Source organism: Gopherus flavomarginatus, chromosome 3 (assembly GCF_025201925.1).
Source record: "Gopherus flavomarginatus isolate rGopFla2 chromosome 3, rGopFla2.mat.asm, whole genome shotgun sequence".
In the NCBI taxonomy this organism is placed as follows: domain Eukaryota; kingdom Metazoa; phylum Chordata; order Testudines; family Testudinidae; genus Gopherus; species Gopherus flavomarginatus.
This window is the reverse complement of record NC_066619.1, coordinates 203,232,844-203,256,870: the sequence shown is the minus strand read 5'-3', so window position 1 is coordinate 203,256,870 and position 24,027 is coordinate 203,232,844. Positions and strand designations below refer to the sequence as shown.

The 24,027-nt window shown below is 43.1% G+C and overlaps 1 protein-coding gene across 8 annotated transcripts in view; it reads left to right on the top strand.

Moving 5' to 3' along the window:
- The window catches only part of DCHS2 (dachsous cadherin-related 2), a 234,195-nt gene that overhangs the window by 145,087 nt on the left and 65,081 nt on the right, over window positions 1–24,027 (top strand). For all 8 annotated transcript variants that reach the window (XM_050946199.1, XM_050946200.1, XM_050946201.1 and 5 more), the window contains 5 exons: window positions 846–1,082; window positions 2,976–3,992; window positions 5,406–5,593; window positions 6,405–6,504; window positions 22,502–22,659. In XM_050946199.1, the coding sequence (XP_050802156.1) occupies window positions 846–1,082; window positions 2,976–3,992; window positions 5,406–5,593; window positions 6,405–6,504; window positions 22,502–22,659 (1,700 nt within the window). The remainder of the gene's footprint in view (window positions 1–845; window positions 1,083–2,975; window positions 3,993–5,405; window positions 5,594–6,404; window positions 6,505–22,501; window positions 22,660–24,027) is intronic.

Sequence of the window (24,027 nt, the reverse complement as noted above, 5' to 3'; positions counted from 1 at the left end):
ATTATATGAGAATAAAGGCATCATACATGTAATAATGACTTAGTCAAGCAGTCAGAATAAAATATATTTAGGAATATTGATCCCAGTCATTTGAGTTAAGTGCTGAAAATGCATTTGTTTTAAGGAATGCTGCTCCCAAAGAGAGCTGCTATGGACAAGGCATTGCATTGACCTTTCAAAGAGGCAGAATTTATAGCAGTTATTTCTTTTGCTTTAAGCCAATCAGTAAATTGATAACATTTTGCCAGTTCAGCAGATCTCATAAATTGCTAGGTAAGGATGCCTTGCCCTTAAGCTATGATCAGTCAATGAGTGATTGCTATCATGATGTCCACCATAGGTCCCACAGACTTGTGTTTTGTGGCTTTAGCTTTTATTTGTTTGGGTGTATTCCTTGGGAAGTTTTGTGGATAGTGTCATTGTTGCCATTCTGAAGTGGAATGCACTTTCCTGTTAGTGAAGTGGAATTAATCTCTTACCATTAGTGAAGTTATATTTTCCCTAATTCACTTCCAGAGTTGTTAGTGTTATTATTTGTCAAACTCTGGTCTCCTTGATACTGTTGTAAGTTCAGAGTTACTCCACTGAAATCACGGCAGTTGTTCTGGATTGATACCCGAGTAACTGAGAGTAGAGTTTGGCACGGTTACTTCAAATGCATCTACATTGCTATTTATGAAATCACAATAAGGGAATATGTAACAGTCTGTCTCCTGCCATATTTAAGTTCCACCCTTCTCCCCGTTTTGAGGTGCACTCTGAAACCGTTTTACATTTTGCTAAAACTTGGTGTAAGATTCCATGAACTCAAGTGTCTTCATTATTCATTTTTTCTGTATTTTCAGGAATTATTTACTTGATATCAGCTCTCAGTCATCTGGATCATACCATGATGTTCTTGACTGTTTCTGCACGGGATGGTGGTGGCCTTACCTCTGTTGTTAATGCATCTGTCACAGTAAACATCCTCCAGGCCACTTTGGCACCAGCTATATTTGAGAGGTCACGGTATACCTTTTCTGTTCCTGAAGATGTACCTGAAGGCAGCCCTGTTGGAACTGTAAAAGCAAGGGAGCCTTTAAGTAAGTTGTCCACTTAGATTGCATTCAGACAGTTTGCAAAATGTTCTAATTGTAATTGATACAGAAACATATGAAAATGATCTCTCTTTTTTAACTCATTATTTTTTTAATATGTCAAACATGCTTGTAAGCTGGTGGACTCAATCATCTGCCACACCCAGATCAGTTCTTAGTCCTTACCTCAGTGATCTGTGTATTGTCCAACACACGGAAAAGGAAATGTTGAATGAGAATGCAAAGTAATAGTCCTGTTTCTAACATAGTCTGTGGGACCCTTTGGCATTTTAGTAGTCAGGGCTCCACCCAGCATAGGTGAGTTTGCAGAGCCTCTCACTCCCTCGTAGTCCTCCACTGTAGTTACAAGAATGCTTTCCCAGTTCTTTCCTGGAGGTTCCCTCTGAGAATTGAGATCCTCATCTATATCCCTGCGTGGTAATCATCAGACCCAGTCAGCTGATGCTGGCCAGTTGGGTCAGATGATTCCTAGCACCTGCCTGCCAGGCTTCTCTCCAGAACAGGGATAACCAGGTTGTAAAAAGAACAGTTCACCATTACAATACTATATCCAAGAAGTATGCTTAAATTTACAACCGGATCTCCTTTAGAACATAGATTCCCAAACTGTGATCCATGGAGCACTTCTTGGTGGTCTGTGGTGAGCTGGTAGGTCACATGGTGTACTGCTTCCACCTTATTATTTTGAGTTGTTAAATAGCACTAAAAGACAGCTAAAATGCATTAAATACTTTTGTAATATTGCTTTTCCTTGTAAGCAATTGCTGTAGTTACAGCCTGGATGTTGTTGTACCACAGGTGGGTACAATCATGCATGTGCAGGGAGTTGTCCATGTGGGAATCTTTGTTAACGTTTGGTCCACACTGAAGAAGTTAGCAAATCCCTGTATTAAAGCAATAGTAAAGTGCAACTCTTTGAGGGAATCTTGACAACTTGCTGCCTCAAAAAATGTTTTCCCAAATTAAATGGAGAAATCCTGGTGATCTTATAATGTTTTCTAAATCAATTTTATTCATTTATTTTCTTAGAGGAAAGACTCAAATCCTGCTACATTCTTTATAGCTGCAGAAGACCCTGACTGGGCACCTCTGTTGTGGCTCTTCTGCAGAACATTGTGGAGGCAGGATTTGGGAATCTCGCAAAAGGAATCCAAATGCCATGTTGGTGATGGAGTTCTGCATATAAGGAAGTAGGGGCAAGGGCTTTGTATATATTTGTGAGTACATAAATCCACTGCCTTTCTCCCCCATGGAAGGACAGTGCATTGGCTGCAGGTGTCTTGCCCGGACTACAGTAGTGCCCGAGGAGTGGCTCTGCTAATTTTCTCTGGTCCTGTGCAAAAAGGATGGGAAAGAATATTACGCTGCAGTGGAATATTTAACTATCTTGGACATAGCAAAAGTGCATTCAGAGAAAAACTCAATGAAATGTAATTCTTTTAATGTATTGCCATGTTTTTCAGTTCTGGCTATATTGAATCTTAGCTTATAGTGATATTGTTCTGTTAAAAATAACATAATTATTGGAGGTTTTCACTGTATTTTATATAATGAGAAGAAAATGAGTAAGCAATAACATTTTCTCTATAAAGGTTTATCAGGGAGGTGAAAATCAAACATCTCATAAATGGACAAAATAGATGCAGTCAGATGCAGCCTGTATATTATTCATTTTATTGAAGGGCTCCAGGGACATGAGCAAGGAAACATAAAGAGCTCAGGAAAGAAAAACCTCTGTAAAGGGGATTACATTTTTTCAGCTGATTCTAACAACATTGCAGTATATTCTTCACAGATGTTCTATAGTGTATTGTGTTAAGCACTCACATTATCAGTTGCTTATTTTTTTACATTGGTATTTTTTGTTCCCACTTGTAGATACTTTCGAAGTGATCTCTTACACAATTTCTTCTGGTGATCCTTACGGAAGATTCTCTATTGACCCTCAGTTTGGTATCATTCTCACCAAAAAGCAGCTGGACCATGAAACTCAGGCTCTCATTATCCTTACTGTCCAGTCACAGGTGGCCAGCTCCCCTATCTACAGTAGCACCCAGGTCAATATATCTGTGATTGATGTCAATGACAATCCTCCAGTATTTCTTACAGAATCTGATAAGATAACTATATCTTATAGTACAGTGCCTGGCACAGCTCTGTACATTGCTCATGCAGAAGATAAAGATAGTGGGTTAAATGGAGTAATCAAATATACTATTGCAAACAGGCAGTCAAATGCATTTACCATTGATCCAAGCCTTGGGGTGGTATATCTCACCAGGACTCTGTTCACAGATAAGCAGCATGAATACGCTCTCCACATCACAGCTGAAGATCGCGGAACTCCTTCACTGAGTTCTCTGCTAATGCTGACAGTGATTGTTGAAGAGCAAAAGATGGGCACCACCTTGACTTTTGAAAACTTGGTGTATCAAGTGGAAGTCAGTGAGACTTCTTCACTGGATGCCAAAATTCTGCAAGTACAAGCCCACACACAAGTTCCACAGCACACTGCCTCACGGATAGTGTACTCCCTGGAGCCTAGCACAGATTCTGCTGCATTTGGAATTGACCCTTTCACTGGCTGGATCTACCTCCGGAAGTATCTGAACTATGAATCTACACAGATGTACAATTTTAGAGCCTTTGTCAGCAGCCCAGAGGACAGCTCAGGGCAAAATGCGAGTACATCAGTAATTGTTAATGTCCGGGATGAAAATGACAATTCCCCAATGTTCATGCGTGATCTTTATTTTTTTGAAATTGAGGAAAGTCCAGTTCCCCGAGGTGTGGTTGGTACCATCACAGCAGTTGACAGAGACTCAGGAAGAAATGGACAGCTTTCCTATTTCCTTTTGTCAGATGGAAAGTTTTTCAAGATTAATTCCAACACAGGTAGCATGTTATGAGTCTTCCTCTAAAAGAATTAATGTAATGTGTGAAGTCCAGGAACTGTCATGTCTCTCTTGGGTGGGAATATGCATAATTCAGAGCCTCAAAAAGTTGGGATGGAATAATCAGTGAAGAATAGGACAACCTAGAGAGTTTGTTTTTTCACTCTCAACTCAGTCATGCCTTTTCTTTGCTTACTCACTCATGAGTTTGTGTTTGATCGTAGAAAATTTGGGAGTATTAAATAATAGCTTCAGTAAATCATATGAAAAATTCCTAATTGTCTAGTGGTCAAGTAAGGTTGAAAATAAATGATCAGCAATAAACAAGAATGAAAGGAATAGTGACATTTTAAAGGGAGCACATTTGTGAAAATCTTGAATAGTTATAGTTTAAAACCATGAATTGAATATATCAGAAGTGTTGCAAAAAGAAAATGGTCTCAGAAAAGTTATGCACTGTAAAATGAATCGCAGAATGCTCTCACTGATAACCATTATCTCGAGTATGTTTTAGCAGTATAAAATACAATACTGAAAGTCATGCAGAAGGGAAGCCTTTAAGAAACACAGGTACTGTGAATATGCTGACTAGCAAGAGTTTGCTTTTGCAACACAGATCTGCAATGTGAGACTCCACCACGTAAAATGGTGTATACCGAGGGGTCGAAGGGCCCTTCTATATACTTTGGAAATGTGACATCTCAAAATAAAACTACTGTTTCAAAGTAAAGTCTTGTATAATAAGCTTATAAAAGTTTAAAGGTAAACAGAGAGAGGGAGACAAGTAACATAGAAGGTCTTAAAATGTATAATATAACTCCATCTATCTGAAAAACAGGAGGACACACAGAATCCTCAGATAAATGTGAGTGCAGTTGAGCAGCTGTCCGGAAGCTTGTATTAAATTTGGCCACTGGGATCTCAAGCCTCAGAGTATGGTGAAGATTAGGTTTGCTGGTCATCAGAGAGAGTCTGTGTTGAGTTTCCTAACCCCGAAGCAGAGCGAAGATAAGGTTAGCAGTTAAAGTCTGCACTTGAGGTTCTCCAATTTGGAATACAATGAAGAAGAGGGCCAGATTTCTCCTTTAAAATAGCCAGCCTGCACAGTTGGCTGATGTTGTTTTATTGTGCGAGTTTGTGGGATCCAGAGTGCAGTGAAGAGTGTAATATGACCCGGGGGTATATAAGTAAACTTTGATTAACTAGGTGTTTCAGTGGAATGAAGTTTAGTAAACTGGGATAGTACTCTGTATACTGTAGGAGGCATATCAAATGACACAAGTGGTTAGTTTAAACTCTGCAGTGTGTATTTCTATGAATTTTATACAGTCTATTAAGATTTCACTAATACAGTGAATACACTAATACAGTGCCTTTATTTATTTAATTTAATTTATTTATTTATGTCCAACAGGTGAAATTATAAACTGGGTTGCATTAGACCACGAGCAACAAACTCACCACCAGTTGATTGTACTAGTAACTGACCACGGTGACCCCCGGCGTAATGCCACAATAACTGCATATATCTTAGTTGCTGACATCAATGATAATCAGCCTTACTTCCCTCAGATTCCATCTGGAAAGGAAGTAACCCTCAAGGTTTGTAGAGCCTGTTTCAGTGACTTTCTAATCTGGTCAATCATAGTAGTACAAGATTTGTTTCGAGCACCATCTTGTGGCAATAAGCTTGAATTATAAATGAAACTTCCTTCCAAAGCTCAGTTCACACACCACGGAGTATTGTATTTAATGAAATTCATGTGCTCTGAATGCTACATGAACATTATTAAATCAAGGGTATTCTCTCAGTAAGACATGTCTTTTATTTCATGTGAAAGTTACATTGCCTGTTTCCCCTAGTATGACCTAAATGAACCACGTATTCAGATTCAATTAAAAGTCTGACATTTTACAGTCAGTATCAAATAAATAACTTTTTAAAGAAAATTACTTCTAACGTATTGGTTGCTTTTTTATTATGGTATTAAATATCATAGGGCAAAAATTGCTCATATTATACATGAATGCCTTACCCAATGTGAATGTATGAACAGTTGGAATTGAACTGTTTCAGGACTATTAGGAGATGAAGATTATACTCGTATTTTCTTTAAATTTGCATCTTATGTTTTACTTGTGACCTCAGAAACAGGAGATATTAATGATTTCTGTAGAGAAAAGACATATGGACAAATGAACTTTATTGGAGATATGCTAGAAATGTATTAATTTAGCAGTATCTCTGAAATGTAGTTTATTTGCATTGACTGTAGCCATTTCTAGAATGGAAAGTGCTCCTAGTATATAAGTACTGAATTTAACTGTTTTGTGGTATATGAATTCAGTTATGATGCATCAATATCCTTTATAATATGTAAAGTGCTCTTGTAAACATATTGTTTGATGGCAGGTTTTGGAAGGACAACCAGAAGGTACACTTGTCACCACTATGTTTGCAAAGGACCTTGATTTTGGAAACAATGGTGTAGTGTTATACTCAATATTGTCAGGTAAGAATGTATAATTGTTGTGCCCAATAGAAAGTTTATTAAAATAATGATAGGGTTTAAGGGAGCCACTAAACATACAAAGTCTGGTTCCTGTTTACACTGAGGCTAAATTACATAACTCTGGCAGCTAAAAGGGGCTTTGAAGTCAGACTAGGTTTACAATCACTTTTGAGCTCCCTTTACACTGCTGTAGTAGAGGCCTCAGTGTAAGTAGTAATCAGGGTACCATAGGACTAATAGGTCATACCGAAATATTTGTGGAGGCATGAGCAGCTAGCTTCCTTTCCATCACCGTCTGCCTCTTCACAGGGGTTTACTTGCTCCTGTGGCAAGTCACAGAATCTTCAGTTAACAACAGCAGCTTCCCCAAGATTAGGACCATAATCATCCAATAGCACATACAGTACAGAGTTTGTCATTTATGAGTAACTGTTTAACATCTCAATGGAAAAATGATCTCCCCTTTCCATGATCAACTGAAAATTTTCCTGCTATAGGAACAGTTCATGACAATCTGAGACAGGCATCGTAAAAACATAAGAACAGCCATACTGGGTCAGACCAAAGGTCCATCTAGCCCAGTATCCTGTCTTCAGACAACAGTCAATGCCAGGTGCCCCAGATGGAATTAATAGAACAGGTATCATCAAATGATCCATCCCCTGCCGTACATTCCCAGCTTCTGGCAAACAGAGGCTAGGGACACTAGCCCTGCCCATGTTGACTAATAGCCATTGATGGACCTATCCTCCATGAATTCATCTAGTTATTTTTTGAACCCTGTTATAGACTTGGCCTTCACAACATCCTCTGGCAAAGAGTTCCACAGATCGACTGCATTGTGTGAAAAAATATTTCCTTTTGTTTGTTTTAAACCTGTTGCCTATTAATTTCATTTGGTGACCCCATGCGTGCTCCCCCCACCCTCAGTTCCTTCCTGCCGCCAGTGAAGGTGCTTTGGAACTGCTGTGCTTCAGCTCTCCTCTGTAGCTTTCCCTGTTTGGACTGTCATTTAGTTTGTAGATAGTTAGTACCTGTAGTTTAAAAACAAAAATTATATAGAGTAGAAGAACCGCACCAGAGGCTTTAAGTCGTGTGACACTTGTAAACAGCCTATGCCAATAAGTGACCTGCCTAGTAGCTGCTTACGCGGTCTTGGGGAAACCTACGTCAGCGACAGCTGCAAAATCTGCAGATTGTTTAAGCTCTGGACTAAGAAGGAGCGGGACATACAGCTCCAAGCCATATTGATGAAGTCGGCCCTGACCCCGACAACACTATGCCACTCTGAGTCAGCACCAAGCACTGTAGCATCAGTGCGTGGCGACCCAGAGGTGCCTTCCACCAGCTGGCACTGCTCTCCATCCGCGGGACACTCTAAGAAGACAAAGAAGAAATCTTCTCTGTCAAGGCACCAGGGCAAGGCTGGGGGCGAGACTAGACCAGTACTGGGAAGCTTTCGATCCCCCTTGGCCTTCTGGACTCCAACTCAAGTAGAGCAGAGCAGCCCAACCCATTCCAAGCTGACCTCCCTGGATGCCAGTGGCCACATACAGTTGCCCTCCACGCGGGAGGCCCTGCAGGCGGCATGAGACAAAATGTCTCTCCCGGTATCGGCTGCACCGACCCCAGCGGCTCCCAGGTCCACAGGCAAGCAAGCGCTTGGACCACCATAGTCGTGACCTAGGCAGTACTGTTCGCAGTCGAGGGAAGGTTCCTGACGCTGTTCTCCAAAGAGTGACCACTCCGCTTGCAGCCTGCGCCAGTCCCTGTTGACCCGCATGCAATTATCTGTCTTGGTGCTGAGCAGCAGGGAATCGAGAGAGCGCAGGCCTCGAGGTCAGAGCATGCCCCATCGGGACTGGGACCGATGGCTTCAGAGGTCGCTGACTCCGAGAAGCCACCATAGCACCTTGCAGTACCGATGCTGCTCACACTCTTCGCCCCAGTCGAGGTCCCTGGCACGGTACCGCTTCCGCAGCCCTAGGCGTAGATCGCTGGCAACTAGCCATCGTGGATCTGCCCAATGGAGCCATTCGCGGAGCAGCTGGCACAGGTGGTACTCCTGCTCCTCTACAGAAGACTCAAGTTCTCGAGCCCGGCACCGCTCACGATGTCACTACTCATACCCATCCTGAGATAGCAGTTGTTCATATACCAGCCCAGCCTCCCCTCGGAACCGGCAGGCAGCGGGCCAGACAAGTCTGGCAGGGCAGCCCACCCCAACAGTGCCACAGCAAGTGCAGTGGCACCAGGCGCCCTGGCCAGCGCCCTGGTACCAATGGACCCCATGGGCTCTGACACAGCCCCCAGTGGTGGCCAGCTCAGTAGCCGGGGCCTCAGACAGACTGTCGACCTCCCTCTCTGAACCCCCGAGGAAGGGGTGAGCGGGGCAATCTTTCCTAGCCCTGTGCTCAGAAGGGGACCAAGTGCTGGGAACTGCGGCACCAGTGGGGATGCAGAGTGCCACCCCTCCATCCTAATCCTCCTCTGATGAGGCCATCATGGTGCCTCCTTCCCTGTTCCCCAGAAGGACACAAAAGACCGCTAAGAGCTCCTGAAAATGGTGGCTTCAAGCCTTAGTTTACAGGCTGAAGAGATGGAGGAACTTTGGACTTCCTCTTTGATGTCCTCTCAGTCATAGTGCTGGCCAGGGTGGCCATCCCTCTCCATGAAGGGGTGGTGAAAATCTCCACTGCCCTGTGGCAGACCCCGTCTTCCTTGTCCCCCATATCTAAGAGGGCAGAGTGGAAGTGTTTCATGCCCACCAAGCGCCGTGAATATTTCTATACTCACCCCGCCCCAACTCCCTGGTGGTCAAGGCGGTCAACCACAGGGAGCGTCAATTCCCATTGCTAAGAATAAAGACTCGAGGAGGCTGGACTTATTTGGTAGAAAGCTTTATTCTTCGTCAAGTTTCCAGTTGAGGGTGTCAAACCACCAAGCCCTGCAGGGCAGATATGATTTTAACTTGTGGGGCTCAATGCCAAAGTTTACGGACTCCCTCCAGGAGTGTGATAGGTAGAAGTATAAGGCCTTGGTGGAGGAGGGCACCGCTGCTGCGAAAGCAGCCCTTCAGGCAGCCTCAGACACAGTGGACATGGCAGCAAGAACTATGGCCTCTGCGGTGTCCATGTGGAGAGCGTCGTGGCTCCTCTTGTCCGGGTTGTCCAGTGAGGCACAGAGCTCCCTGCAGGACCTCCCCTTCGATGGCAAGGCCCTGTTTGCGAAGCAAACAGATGTGAAATTTCACAGTCTTGAGGACTCTCGCACAACGTTAAAGATTCTTGGTCCTTTTATAAGAACCTTCTTATAAAAAAATCCAGAGATTAAAAGACACATTCACAGTGGCAGTCTCGGCCTGTCCCCCAGCCTGGCCCCTCTAAGGGCAAGCAGGCAGGTAAGTGCCAGTGTTGATGGGACACCCAGAGACGACTTACCAGTCTGCACCAGGGATCCGCCCAACCTACCCTTCTCCAACTGTCTCTGTACTTTCCTCCCAGAGTGGTCACTACTGACCTCAGACTGATGGGTCCTGGGGCTATACCCTCCAATTAGTCTTTACCCCACCTAACCACCCTCCCTTCCCATCCCTCTTCAGGGACCCCTCTCACGAGAGCCTACTTGAGCAAGAGGTGAGGTGGCTCCTTCACCTAGGAGCGGTAGAGGTGGTGCCTGTTGAGTTCAGATACCAAGGATACTATTCCTGCTATTTCCTTATCCCGAAGGCCAAAGTGGGCCTCAGGCTCATTCTGGACCTGCGAGGCCTAAACCAGTACATGGTAAAACTCAAGTTCCGTATGGTCTCCCTGGCCTCCATCATTCCCTCCCTGGATCCCAGAGACTGGTACGCCACCCTCGATCTCCAGGACGCGTACTTCCACATTCACGTATTCGAGGTCCACAGGCGTTTCCTCCACTTCGCGGTAGGACAGGAACACTACCAGTTCACCGTCCTCCCGTTTGGCCTCTCGATGGCACTCACAGTCTTCACAAAGTGTATGTCTGTGGTGGTGTTCTATCTCAGGTGTTGCGGGGGTCCAGATCTTCCCCTACCTCTAGCTGATCAAAGGCAGCTCCAGATCACAAGTACAGGACCACGTAACACTCATCCTGTACATATGTACCACACTGGGGCTGCTGGTAAAGAACAACAAATCCACATTGGTACCAATACAACAAATAGAGTTAATTGGCGTGATTCTCAAAGCTGCATCAGCCAGAGCTTCCGGACAGATTTGAAACCTTGAGGGATCTCATCAGGGCAATCATGATGTTTCCTGTGACAACTGCCAGGGTGTGCTTCCAACTCCTGGGTCACATGGCAGCATGCACATACGTAGTACGCCATGCCAGACTGAGGATGCGACAGAGGTTGGACAAAGTCCTCACTGTGCCCGAGTCCATACTAACCTCCTTCCTTTGGTGGTCCTCCCCGGAGAACATGCTCCGAGGGGTCCCGTTCTGGAGTTGCTCCCCAACTATAGAGCTGGTGTCCGATGCATCGGACTAGGGGTGGGGAGCCCATGTGGGAAACCTACGGACCCAAGGCCTCTGTTCCACGCAGGAACTAGGCCTGCACATAAATGTCAAAGAACTCCAAGCTGTCCGTCTGACCTGCATGGCCTTTCGCCCTTGCCTTACAGGCAGGATAGTCAGAGTTCTCACGGACAACACGGCCTCGATGTTCTACATCAACAGGCAAGGCAGGGCCCATTCCTGATCCCTCTTCCAGGAAGCCCTCTGACTGTGGGACTTTCTGCATTACCCACAATATCAACTTGGAAGCCCACCACTTTCCAGACATCCGGAACTCTCAAAAGATCACCTGAGCCAGGACTTCTCCTCTCAGCAGGAGTGGTTGCTACACCCAGAGGCAGCTCACATGATCTTCCGAACATGGGGCACTCCCCAGGTGGACTTCTTCACGACCAGGCAGAACTGGTTCTGCTCCAGGAGGGGCCTGGGCAAGGGCGCGATTTCCAATGCCTTCCTTCTGTCCTAGTTGGGTCAGCTGTTATATGCTTTTCCCTCAATTCCGCTGATCAGCAAGGTCCTGGAAAAAAAGACGGACAAGGCTCATGTCCTCATGACTGCCGCAGCATGGCCCGGACAACACTAGTATGGGACTCTTATGAACCTGTCCATTTTCCCCCCATGAGCACTACCAACCCGCTCAGACCTTCTCTCTCAGGACCAAGGTTGCCTCCTCCACCCCAACCTCACAGCCCTCCACCTCACAGCGTAGTTGCTCAATGTTTAGACCAAGAGGAAAGGACCTGCTCAGAGGGCATCCAGCGAGTCTCCTGCAAAGCAGGAAGCCCTCCACGCATCAGGCTTACCTGGCAAAATAGTCAAGGTTCTCTCGGTGGGCTGCCGATTGCGGCGTCTCACCAGTGGCTGCCCACTCCAGCTTATACTGGATTACTTCCTTCATTTCGGAGCCCAAGGCCTAGAGCCCTCATCCGTCAAAGTGCGTCTGGCAGCCATATTGGCCTTCCACTCGCCCATCCAGGGCCACACAGTATTTTCTCGTGCCATGACCGGTCGATTCCTTAAGAACTTGGGTCACCTCTTTCCTTACGTTAGGCCCCAGTTCCACAGTGGGACCTGAACTTGGTTCTGGCTAGGCTGACAAGGCCTCCATTTGAGCTGCTTGCCACATGCTCCTGATCCCATCTTTCTTGAAAAGTAGCCATTCTTGTGGCAATCATGTCTGCTAGGAGAGTCTTGCAGCTCCGGGCCCTGACTTCCGAACCCCTGTATATGGTATTTCATAAAGATAAGGTCCAGCTCTGCCTACACCTTTCATTCCTCCCCAAGGTGGTCTCCGCCTATCATATGAGCCAGGACATTTTCCTTCCAGTGCTCTGTCCCAAACTGCATGCGTCTAGTGAGGAGCGCCATCTCCACATGCTAGATGTGAGACGGACGCTGGCTTTTTACCTGGAATGAACAAAACCATTCAGGAATTCTTCACAGCTGTTCGTTGCCATGGCCAAACACATGAGGGGTCAGCCTATCTCCACTCAGCAGCTCTCCAGCTAGATCACTTCATGTATCTGTACTTGTTACGACCTGGCGGAAGTTTCCCTGCCACCGAATGTGAGAGCGCACTTGAGAAGGTTGCAGGCCTCGTTGGCCACCTTTCTGGCTCACGTCCCTATTCAGGACATTGCTCCTTGGTCATTGGTCCACTGTTCACCTCATGTGTGATCATCTCCCAGATCAGAGAGGATGCTGGGTTCGGCAGGGCACTGCTCCATCCCAAGTGTCTGGGAACTCTTACCCACTTCCAACAGATATAGCTTGGAATCACCTACTGTGGAATGTACATGAGCAATCACTTGAAGAAGAAAAGACATTTACCTTTTCCGTAACTAGTGTTCTTCAAGATGTGTTGCTCGTGTCCATTTCACATCCCACCCTCCTTCCCCTCTGTTGGAGTTGTTTGGCAAGAAGGAACCAAAGGTACGTGCAGCGGCCCTTATACTGCGCCATGGTGGCACCACTCCAGGGGTCACTGGGGCTCTCCCATATGGGTACTGCTAGGGGAAAAACATCCGGCACTGGTGCACGTGGTATGGACATGAGCAACATATCTCGAAGAACACCAGTTACAGAAAAGGTAACTGTCTTTTCTTGTGTTATAAGAAGGAGTAACTAATACTTCCTTATTTACTTTCTTCATACCAGTCATGACTTTGTAGACCTCAATCATATCTCCCCTTAATGGTCTCTTTTCCAACTGAAAAGTCCCAGTCTTATTAATCGTTCCTCATATGGAAGTCGTTCCATACCCCTAAACATTTTGTTGCCCTTTTCTGAATCTTTTCCAATTCCAAATCTCTTTTTTGAGAGGTGGGGTGACCACATTTGCATGCATTATTCAAGATGTGGGTGTACCATGGATTTATTATCAAAAGATAATCTGAGCAACCAATAAGGCTTGTGGTTTTTAACTCAGTTTTTACCCTTGTTTGGCAGTACGTTTGCCTGATACTGTTTGGCAACATAAAAATCCCCTGGAACGCCTACACATAGGAGATGGAATATGCCTTAAGACCTGATTCTGATTCCAGTGAAATCAATGACAAAGCTCTCCTAGACTTCAACAGGAGAAAGATTGAGCCATTAGTTCTAATCAGAGATAGAGATGTATTCTTGTCTGTCTGTGTCAGCCATAAAATAAGAAGAGAGCATCTAAACAATGAGAAAAACATGGCAGTTCTCTTGGTTATACCACATTGTTTGTTCAAGACTGCAAAACATGTTAAGAATAAAACTTTATTTCTGAAAAACTGTCAGTAAGGCGTTCACATCAGAATGCCATAACATTATTTTTTATACTCTGCTTTGTTTCACAGGATTTATGGAGTCAATGTCTTTCATGCTTAATATTTTAAATCTGTAATAATTGACACATAAAACATACCATTTGATTAAAAACAGGCTATGCAAGAAAACAGCTCTGATGTTTCCATACGAGTTCTACAGTTTCTCATCTGTCATCTTTGCTTAGCTAGAGCTCAAACCCATGCCTCAGTCAGTTTATACTTGTCATTATTTGTCACTTCAGAGTAAAGAACCAAAACTAAAGTATCATAAAACTAAATTACCTCTCAGGAGAAAGGGAGGCAGTAATCCCTTCACAGGGGTGGCTCTAGGTATTTTGCTGCCCCAAGCACGTCAGGCAGGCTGTCTTCGGTGGCTTGCCTGTGGGAGGTCCCTGGTCCCGTGTATTTGGCGGCACGCCTGCGGGAGGTCCGCCAAAGCCACGGGACCAGCGGACCCTCCTCAGGCAAGCCGCCGAAGGCAACCTGCCTGCCACCCTTGCGGCGACCAGCAGAGCACCCCCCGTAGCTTGCTGCCCCAGGCACGTGCTTGGCGTGCTGGTGCCTGGAGCCTCCCCTGTCCCTTCATGGCAAGGCAGAGGTTATTATGAGCTATATTCCCCCGTATCTTCATGCACTACATTTGCCTTTGTAGGAGGAAAACACCCTAACTTCCATAAGGGCCTGGATGTTAAATCTGTTCTCTCCCACCAACAGACATTTTTTAAAATTAATTATTTTCAGCTGGATTGAAAATATTGCAGTTGTAATGTATTTATGTAATAAGAATCAACAGTTTTTATTAATCTGAAGGTCTGTTTTTATTGCATCTATTTCTCTGTAATAATACCTTTTATTTGCTATCATGCAAAAATTACAAGATGCTAAGAATCCAAGTATATCCCTAAAAATAGAGATCCAGATTGCCACTTCCTGGAGAGAGGACCAAAGGGACTGAAAACTCCTGTGTGTTGAACTATAGAGTTGGCAAGAAATTGCCCCCTCTAGTGCAGTAGAGAGTTAGAGGGCTGCAGAGCAGATGGCAGTCAGGGCCTCCCAACCATGTGGACCAAGTCTGTCAAAATAAAGGCCAGTCTGTATAGATGGCTGTCCCTCTGTATAGCCTCACCTTCGCTTCAGTATCACAGAGGTTTCCCCCATTGGCTACACAGAGCAGCCTTGGAGAGAACTCAGTAGGAATGCAAATGGTTACTATCCCAACATTTAACTGTTTTTAGTATGTTACTGCTACAAATGTCAAAAGGTTAAATATGTTATACTCTGATTAGAAAGCTTATTTGGTCAAATAAAGTACACTCAAAAAAGCCAGACCCCCCCCCTACTCCCTCAACTGTGAAATTAGATATTTTGTCAGTGAACAAATCTAGAGACATCTGACTTTCTCCGATAATACATTTGTATTACCTGGCTAATGGCATTTCACATCTAGATCTTTTATTTCACAGTGAATTGTGGTTTAATATTTAAAAAATAAGAAATCAAGAATTTCGTATTGAGATATTGTTCAGAAGATTATCCAGTACTAAGCATAATAAAGAAATATGGTCTGTGTTAATGACTATGCAGACTAGTGTAAAAACACAGGAATCAGTTTGGGATCTGCATGCAGTTCCCAATGTTCTTTTCAACAATTAAGGGATGGTCTCAGGATCAATAGTTATGAATAACAATGTCCTCAGTGCAGCTTTCAAGTTCTACAGGAATGCAAGTCACAGAGCAATGTTTAGTGTTCTTAAGATCCTTAAGGAAATTCCCAACTAAAAACAGGTTAATTTGTGTAAAGGAGTTAATCATAAATGTGCACCTTTATTTAAGGGAGGAAAACCTTTAAGGGATCATTGTAGTTTACTCAAGACACAAATGTTAGCTTTGAAAGTAAATGTTTCACTTTAAAACAAAAAACAAATCAAACCAAAACACCCTCAAATGCTAATATACACAGATGTACATGATCATCAAATCACAATTCTGCTCCTATATCATCACTCATAGAATAACTGGTAATCTGCAAACAGTCATATCCTCAAAAACCTACATCTTTATGGCATCAGTAACTGAAAATTGATCTATCTGGACTAGTTTACTCTTGTTAAATATACAGTAGCATTTCCAAAAAGTGCACCTGTCTTTACATTTCCATTGCTTCATAAAATATGCCTGTCATCTTAAAACCACGCAGTAACACTGGAAAAATACAGCCTTTTACAACTCTTTGGCTAAAGCAATTGAATTCACAACAATTCCACAAAAACATCCAAGATATAAAATTTAGGAGTGTTCTCATACTGTTAGATTTAGGATAGATATGCAGTTACCACAACTAGAAGAGTTTACATGCCAGAGACATGCAGGGTGACAAAGGTCGCAGCTGTCTCCCATAGACAAATCAAAACCCAAAACCTTGCTCTCTAGGGGAAGGAGGAGCCCAGACCTTAGTAGAGATGAGAGTCACAAACTTCATGGACCCTGTGATATCAACACTATTGAAGGGCCATGCCAGTGACTCCCTCTCACCCAGTGAAGACAGGACCCTTGCCTTCCCTCATCAGAGTGAATTGAAGTTGGCAAAAGTTCCCGAATTACTTACCATCTCCAGTGATCAGGTTGCAAAATATGTGGAAACTTAAATGGGGCTTTTATATAGAATACAATTCCTCTATAAATCACATAGGAAAATAATTAAAACAATAGGTCACTTATATTTGAGAAAGATCTAGTATCATTCTACGATTAGTCACTAACGATAGCTAGATTTTCAGAAACAGATTGTCACAGATTTGAGATGCAGGGTTTGAAAACCTGTTGAGATAGCTAAATGAACTACGCAGCACCTTGAATGTCTATGTTCTAATGGCTGGAGGAACAGTTCTGCTGCAGTTCATGATTGCCCACCTCAAGCACTCCCACCTCCTCTTCATCCAAATTTGCAGTATGTGCTGCTTTGTGTGGGAAAGAGGTAAGGAGCTTCCTGCGTATTGGAGAATAACAGATAAATGAGAGAGCGAGCAGAACAGTGAGTGGATTGGGCAGCAGAGGGGAGGGAAGCACAGTGGAATAGAATACAAGGGCACAGCAGGGAACTGGCCAGGAGGGGAGCACTGGGCGAGTAGGGACCCAACCACCAGGAGGCTAGGGTTTTCTCATTTCCCCACTTCTTCCTCTTTCCTCAGTTTCTTTATTTTTCCCCCTCTGTTTCCTTTGTTCTCCCCTCCCCTTTAATAACAGGACATATTGAGGTGCATTGACTCAGCTGCAGTTGCCAGATGCATATTGCCTGTGGATCACCAACTCAGGCAAATGCAGGGAGTGTTCACTCAAAAGCATTAACTAATAATAGGAACAGCAGTTCCAGAATACCTCTCGTTGTGGACACTGTGTTCCAGAATAAAAATCACTTTATTCTGAATTAATATTAGTGTGCTCACAATTAATTCCTCAATGGCTACTCTGATCGATTTCCCTGTTTAGAAGGCCCAAGTATCTAAATTTATATGATTGTATTCCTTTTAACTGAAGGGAGGTGGTGTTGGTTTTGAGGGGTGTGGCTGCTCAGCTATTTTTGGCTCTTGGCAAGTAGGCTTATTTTTCAGGCCAACGGGTGTTGGGTACATTTTTTCAAGTCCTGATTACATTGATGCATCAGAGTAGTAGAGGGCACAGGAAATTTTTTCCTTTCTCTCACACACCCACTTCGAAGGTATCCAGAACACTGGTGTTTTGGCTCCTCATGCATTCATGAGAGAGGTGGGCTAGTGTGACCTGAAGCACTGTGCCCCCATAAGGGGGCATGACTGGGAAAGCAGGCCCTCTTTTCCCCTTCAACTTTAGAGGCTAATGCTGGGGGCATTGTATGCTGCAAGAGTATATTATTTGTTGAGCACATTCTCCAGGGCAGGCATTTTACAAGATGGAGTACGCCACAGACAGCATGTGATTGGCAACTGCTGCGGAGACAGTACACCTCCACAGCCACCTTCAATGCAGTTGTGGCTATAAAAGCCACACCGTTAAATTGAATTAATATTACTTCTTTTTAAATTGGGTGTTTTAAATTTTATATATCTCTATGAAATAGAATTAGGGCAGTGTTGTATATTAACATTAGATAAGTGACAATGACAATTACTTCATGTATGTTGTAACTTTAATTGTTTGCATTGTGTGTGTTGTACATATATATTTACATTGTATATATTTGTTTTTGTACAGAGGTAACTCTTAAAATCTTTGGTTTAGATAACATGTCCTTGGTGTTTTCTTATTCAACCTTGTGGTGGTCCTGGCACAGCAGCGCCCCTTTGTAGCAGGGGTGGGATGGGGTGCCGGCGCCTCACCACTCTCTAGTCCTTGCGTCCACCTCCCTGCGGGTGGTCGATTACGGCCTCGCAGCCTTCTTCCTCACTATCGCCTCTGTCTGGTTGGGTAGCATGGCCTAGCGGCCAAAGTCCATACACACACACCCCCACAAGCAGGGTAGCGCAGCCTAGTGGCTAAAGTTTATACAATCCCCATTCATGAGCAGGGTAGCACAGCCTAGCAGCCAGAGTCCATACATCCCCTGCTTATGAGCAGGGTAGCACGGCCTAGCAGCTGGAGTCTCTAGGATCCCTCATGGTTCAGTGGTGAGGGGATAGGGGGACTCGGGCCCACCCTCTCCACCGAGCCCTAACCCAGGACTCTGGTAGCAGCAAGCTGTCCTTGCCACTTGCTCAGCAGGGATCCACCCACAACACACCAAGCGGCAATATAGCTCTAATTTTGTTTGTCTCTAAAGTTCCCCTGAGTCACTTCCTACCTGGAATACCAGTTCATCTGCGGTGGAGGGTCCTCCGGTCTGTACCTCCCCGTGACGTCCTCTGTCGAGGTCTCTGGTAGTGCCTCGGCTTGGCTGACTCCTGGATCCTGGCGCACAGGTTCTCCTTCAGGAGCTAGCAGCGCACATCCTTCCCCTCCAGTGATCAGCCCTGACTGAGCTGATCTGCAGGCTTTTATGCCTGTGCTCCAGCTGGAGCATGCCCAGCAGAGCTTCCAGGGCATGGCTTCCTCTGCTTGGAAGGAAGGGTTAACTCATGCAGTACCAGTGCGGGGCCACTCTGCCCCATCACATACCTCATATTTATGGAATCCTGAAACAGTACCAAAACTATTTTAAGTAAATCAAAATTGTGAAGTTTTAAAGTGTGGTCTAGATGTGTATTTTTGTATTTTGTTATCCTGATTTTATAATTTATTAAATCAATAAAGAATATTTTTTTAAAAATTCAGCTAATTGGAAACCACCTTCATAAAACTGAAAAGGTTTGACTCAGAATTGTGCAGTGGATGGAAGTTCCATTTTGTTAAGGATTTTGAGATTTCAAAATTTGGCTTCATTCCAAATCTAAGTGAAACTTTAAAATTTCAAAATTCTCTGACAGAAAATTCCTCCCAAATTTATTTTGGATCAATCACAACATTTTTATTTACAAAAATGGAACCATTTTGTTTAGATTTTGACTTTTTATTGTATATTATGTTACAATACATAATATAATACTAAATAAAAAATTCTAAACAAAAAATCATTTCAAAATGAGGGGTTTTTTAACCTGTTTTTTTCTAAACAATTTCATGCAGCATTTTGTTTTCAGTGGAATTGCATTCTCTGATGGAAAATAGCTCCATCTAAGTTTTCCCAGCCAGTTCTAGTTTTACTGTACTTTATGCATGAAACTTGCTTTTGACAGGTTGCTTATTTTTCTTTCTCTTATCAAGTAAGCAAGGGATCTCCTCCTGTAGTTTTATTGACTGACACCAATCTTAGATGGTACTTCACACCATAACTGCACACCATTTGTACAGCATTACTTGAAAGGGAAAAAAACAAATAAAAGGCCTGATTCTGAGAGCTGCTGAGTACCTTCGACTACCATTGAAGTCAGTGAGAATACTCATAGGAGTTCACTCATGTTGTAATGTTAACGTAAGCTTCGTTTTGTTAGAACATGAAGGATATCATATTTATGCACATTTATTTATTATTAGTTTAAATTCTGTTTAATTTCATTGTCAATTACTTTAAAATACATAATTTCTAGCAAATGTTATTAACATATGCTTATCGTTTTTTTGTTTGGTCCTATTTTTTCTCTCTCCTTCAACTTTCTCTTTCACTGGAATTTTCTAACATAAAATGTTACTTGGAATAATGGAGGGTAGCTGCGTATGCTGTGACACATGCTATTAAGGCCTTAAACACAAGCCTTTCCAAGGGTTATATATGAAACAATTGTATAGCAGCATTAATTTTCTGAAAATCAAATGAAAAAGTGCAGAATACAGTATTGTTCCATTAAATATATTTGCTTGTTCACCTTGTGTCCCTTTGGCTGGCAATTTCCCAGGTATGCTGTACGATAAAAAACAAAAATCAAACTAAAAGGGGGTTAATTGAGGCATTAGAAATGTATATTCACTCTAAAGTAACCTTGAAGAACAATGGAAAAATCTCCTACATATTGAGAATTAAGGCCGTGTTTTCACAATAGTCTCTTAAATTGCATGTTCAAAGTATGCAGAACCAAATATTTTGCAGTCACAGGTGGGGTAAGGTAATTGAATGCATAAATGGTAATTTGTGTGTTCATCTATCTAATTTGCATATGCAGATTGGGGGAAGAAACAGCTTCATACTCAGGTTCTCTATGGAAATGTAGCTCTTTATGGATATTTTGTGTACTACATCTGTCTTTAATTTGTTTTTACCACAGTAGCTTATTAGAGTGTGCTCACTGCAGTTGTATGACATGGGTCCTTGGTCAGAAGAAAAGGTGCTGTTGCACCTTAAAGGGCTCCCTGTGCAACTGGTGGCAGAGCGGGCAGGGGTATACTGGGCTGGAGCAGGAGGTGCTGGCTTCTTCTAGCTGACTGAATGAGGGGGGCTTATTTATACCCTATGAAGCCCCCCTGAAACCCTCTTTCACCTGGTTTAGGTTGGCAGCATCCACCCTCCCACCCATGAAATCTGAAAAGGCCTGCATTCCTTCATGATGTGCTGTGGGCATTATGCTAGTCTCCCCTTTTTCCTTGGGGGCTGAGAAGGAATTTTTCCCTCACTGCCAGATTGGCTGAGGAGGGATGGGGGGTGGGGTTTGCCTTCCCCACAGTGGATTTGGGACCCAGTGAAGTAGGATTGGGGGACTAGACTATAATGTTGCAGCTTAGTGCCTAAAACGTGTGCCAGATTTCCAGTGCAGATACTCATTATGGAAGGGATATGGTTATTGGATAAAATGGACTGGAAAAGGATGGAAAGGAAAGTGTCCTTTAATGGAGCTGAGGAAGTGGGGGGTTGGGTCTCCTGTTTCAGATACAGCGGGGAGCTGATCTCCCCTCCTTTTATAGCCCCCTTAACCATCATGTGAAGGGAGCACAGCAGCGTCCCAACAATGGGATGGCTGGAACCAGGTTGGGGGTTATGTGAACATTTTTAAGGAAATGATGATGACCTGCACTGTGCAATGTATTTTTAGGTATTCCCAGATATTTTAGGTTAATAAGGTTGCAGCCTAGTTAAACCACATCCATTGTCTCCTGGCTGGATGACAGCAGCTATTATGCTATACAATTATATTTGACACACAAGTACACCTTATTAAAAATACATGTGTCAATATATTGTATACACAATATTTTAAGAGGGAATTTTTAATAACAGATAAATTAGAATTTTCCAAATTCTTATGTATTTTAAATATTTTTCTGCACATTCTGTAAAATTGTGGCGGAAATCTGCTGTTTCGTTCTAGGAATTTCATTATTTCAAGTGGGAAAGAGAATGCATAAATAGCATGGTGTAGCAATACTCTTGTTAGTTAACATTTCCTTGCCAGTCTAGTATAAATACTAATATGAAGTGGCTACTAGTGATAATTTAAATGAGAATGTACTGGTTATTGACCATGTGGCCACTCTTTGTATTAATTATAAAAGAGTAGTTTCTTATTATCCTATTTTGTTCTAGGGCAAATATGCATAGGATTTTAACTCCCTTAGAGTACATGCAAAGTGTATTGTTCCTATTCAAAGCAAATACAAGGCTAGATCATCATATTTACACTGCCCTAGGTGAAGACCAGACTTTGAGAATCACAATTCTGTTCCTGCTTCTTCCTTCCTTCATGTGGGAAATAAGTCAGCCCTGTACCTGTCTCAGTTTACTTCCCCCTCCGTGACAGTTCAGCTGCTAAGGCTCCACCCACTCTCTGCTCATGCCTATTCACTCCCTGTCCACTCTCCCTCTTGTGTAAGTAGCAGCCCTAGGGGAGCTGATCTTCCCCTTGTGCACAAAGCAGTAATGTAGGTAGTCTGGTCATGGAAATAAGCAGGTGCCTTATACCTTGTGATCCCCATGAATTGGCATCTTGCGATTGAGCTCACAGCAGATCATCCTAATTATGAGCTTGATCCTCAGAGGTGAGGAACCCCCACAACTCCCATAGAAGTAAATGAGGCTTGCAGATTCTCTTACCTCAGGGACATACTCTGTATTGTTAATTCTAAAGTACAGTAATATGTGACTATGAAAGGTGTGTCTTTGGGGAAGTGATACTGTATCTTCAACATTTATATTAACAGTAATTAATTTTTTTTTTTTGCTGTAGAAGATAGTTTTGGTCACTTTCAGATTGATGCCAACAATGGCAAGTTAAGAACAACTGAAGCTCTTTCATATAATTGGAGACCTAACTACAGAATACTGGTCACGGCAAGTGACCAAGGAATGCCTCCTCTTCAAGGACATGCAGTTGTTAACATCCAGGTACCTGTTCGTTTAGCATGGATTGGAAAACTGGTACTGTATTTTCAGTTTATTTTTTTTAAATCTTTTAGACACCCAAAGGATGAAGCTGTTGAAAGTAAAATGTATATATTTTGACATAAAGAGCATATCTTCTCATCAGAATTCTCTCTAGTCTAGATATTGTTCTACTGAACCAGGAAATTAGAGGATGAACATATTTTGCCTAATTTTGAAACCACTGCATTATTACGGGTTCAGAAGTTTGACGTGTAATTTACAGCATTCATGTCCTTTTAGGAAGAGATTGTGAACATAAGAGAGGAAAAATATCCAATAAAGAAGTTAAAAGTGGAGCAGGGACTAGACAAAGTGAAAAGAAAATACAGAGAGAAAACAGAGAAATCTGAAGACAAAATACTTGAAATACGTGCAATTTCCCTACTATACCATGCCCCTTCTCTGCCTGCCCACACTCCTCCTGCTGGCCTGTATGGAGCTATCAGAGAGACCAGCTCTGCCATGCATGGGGAGTGTTAAATCTACCTTCGTGCCCTCTCTGTAGCTACCCATCTGCTGTTCATCAGAACCACAGTAGATCTACTTTGTCAGGGGTCTTCTATAATTCCTTCATTATAGGTTGAATGTCATCCAGAATATTGTTCGTATATCACCAGTAGGAAGGTTAATTTTTGGTAGTTTTAAGGAATATGCTAAACATTTCTCAATCATGAGGCTGTTGCAGCTCAACTATTGAAGAGTTTCTCCCATTCTGAGATCATTTCAATGATCTCTGGTGAAGAAAATTCTAATCCTCAACAAAATCAATTGCCTATTCATATTTGGCAAACTAAATTGTGGATAGTGATTTCTGTGGCAACACCACATCCCTGCCACAGGAGGGAAGGCAGCTCAAGAATAAAACTGGATGAGAAACAGTTTTGCCATCTCATTAGAATTTGAGACTGAAAAATGTTCCCATCTCAGCTCTATTGAGGAGCTCTGCCGCTGGGAGAGAGCAGTGGGGATGGAGCCTCTTTGTGGAGCTCATGAGATTCAGGGGAGGGGAGATTACCTCTTGTTCCCTATTCTGCTCCAACCTTGAGTGCAATGGTGGTTGGAAGGATAAATCTGGGTAGTGACTTGTTGGAGGATTTTCTAAGGCTGATTTTTAACTTTTATTAAATTGCAGGGGAAGAAGGGGGATTAAAGCTTTTTCCTGTGTTACAAGTATACAGTTGTGAGGGCTGTTCTGTCCTTGATGTCTGTTAATGGGAATTATGTATGAACAAGCTACAAATGACTAGTTAATTAGTAAAGAAAAGTATATTGCAAAAAATCCCAATAGTAGCAATGGAAAAAATATTGCTGTCTTTGTGCTTTTGTTTC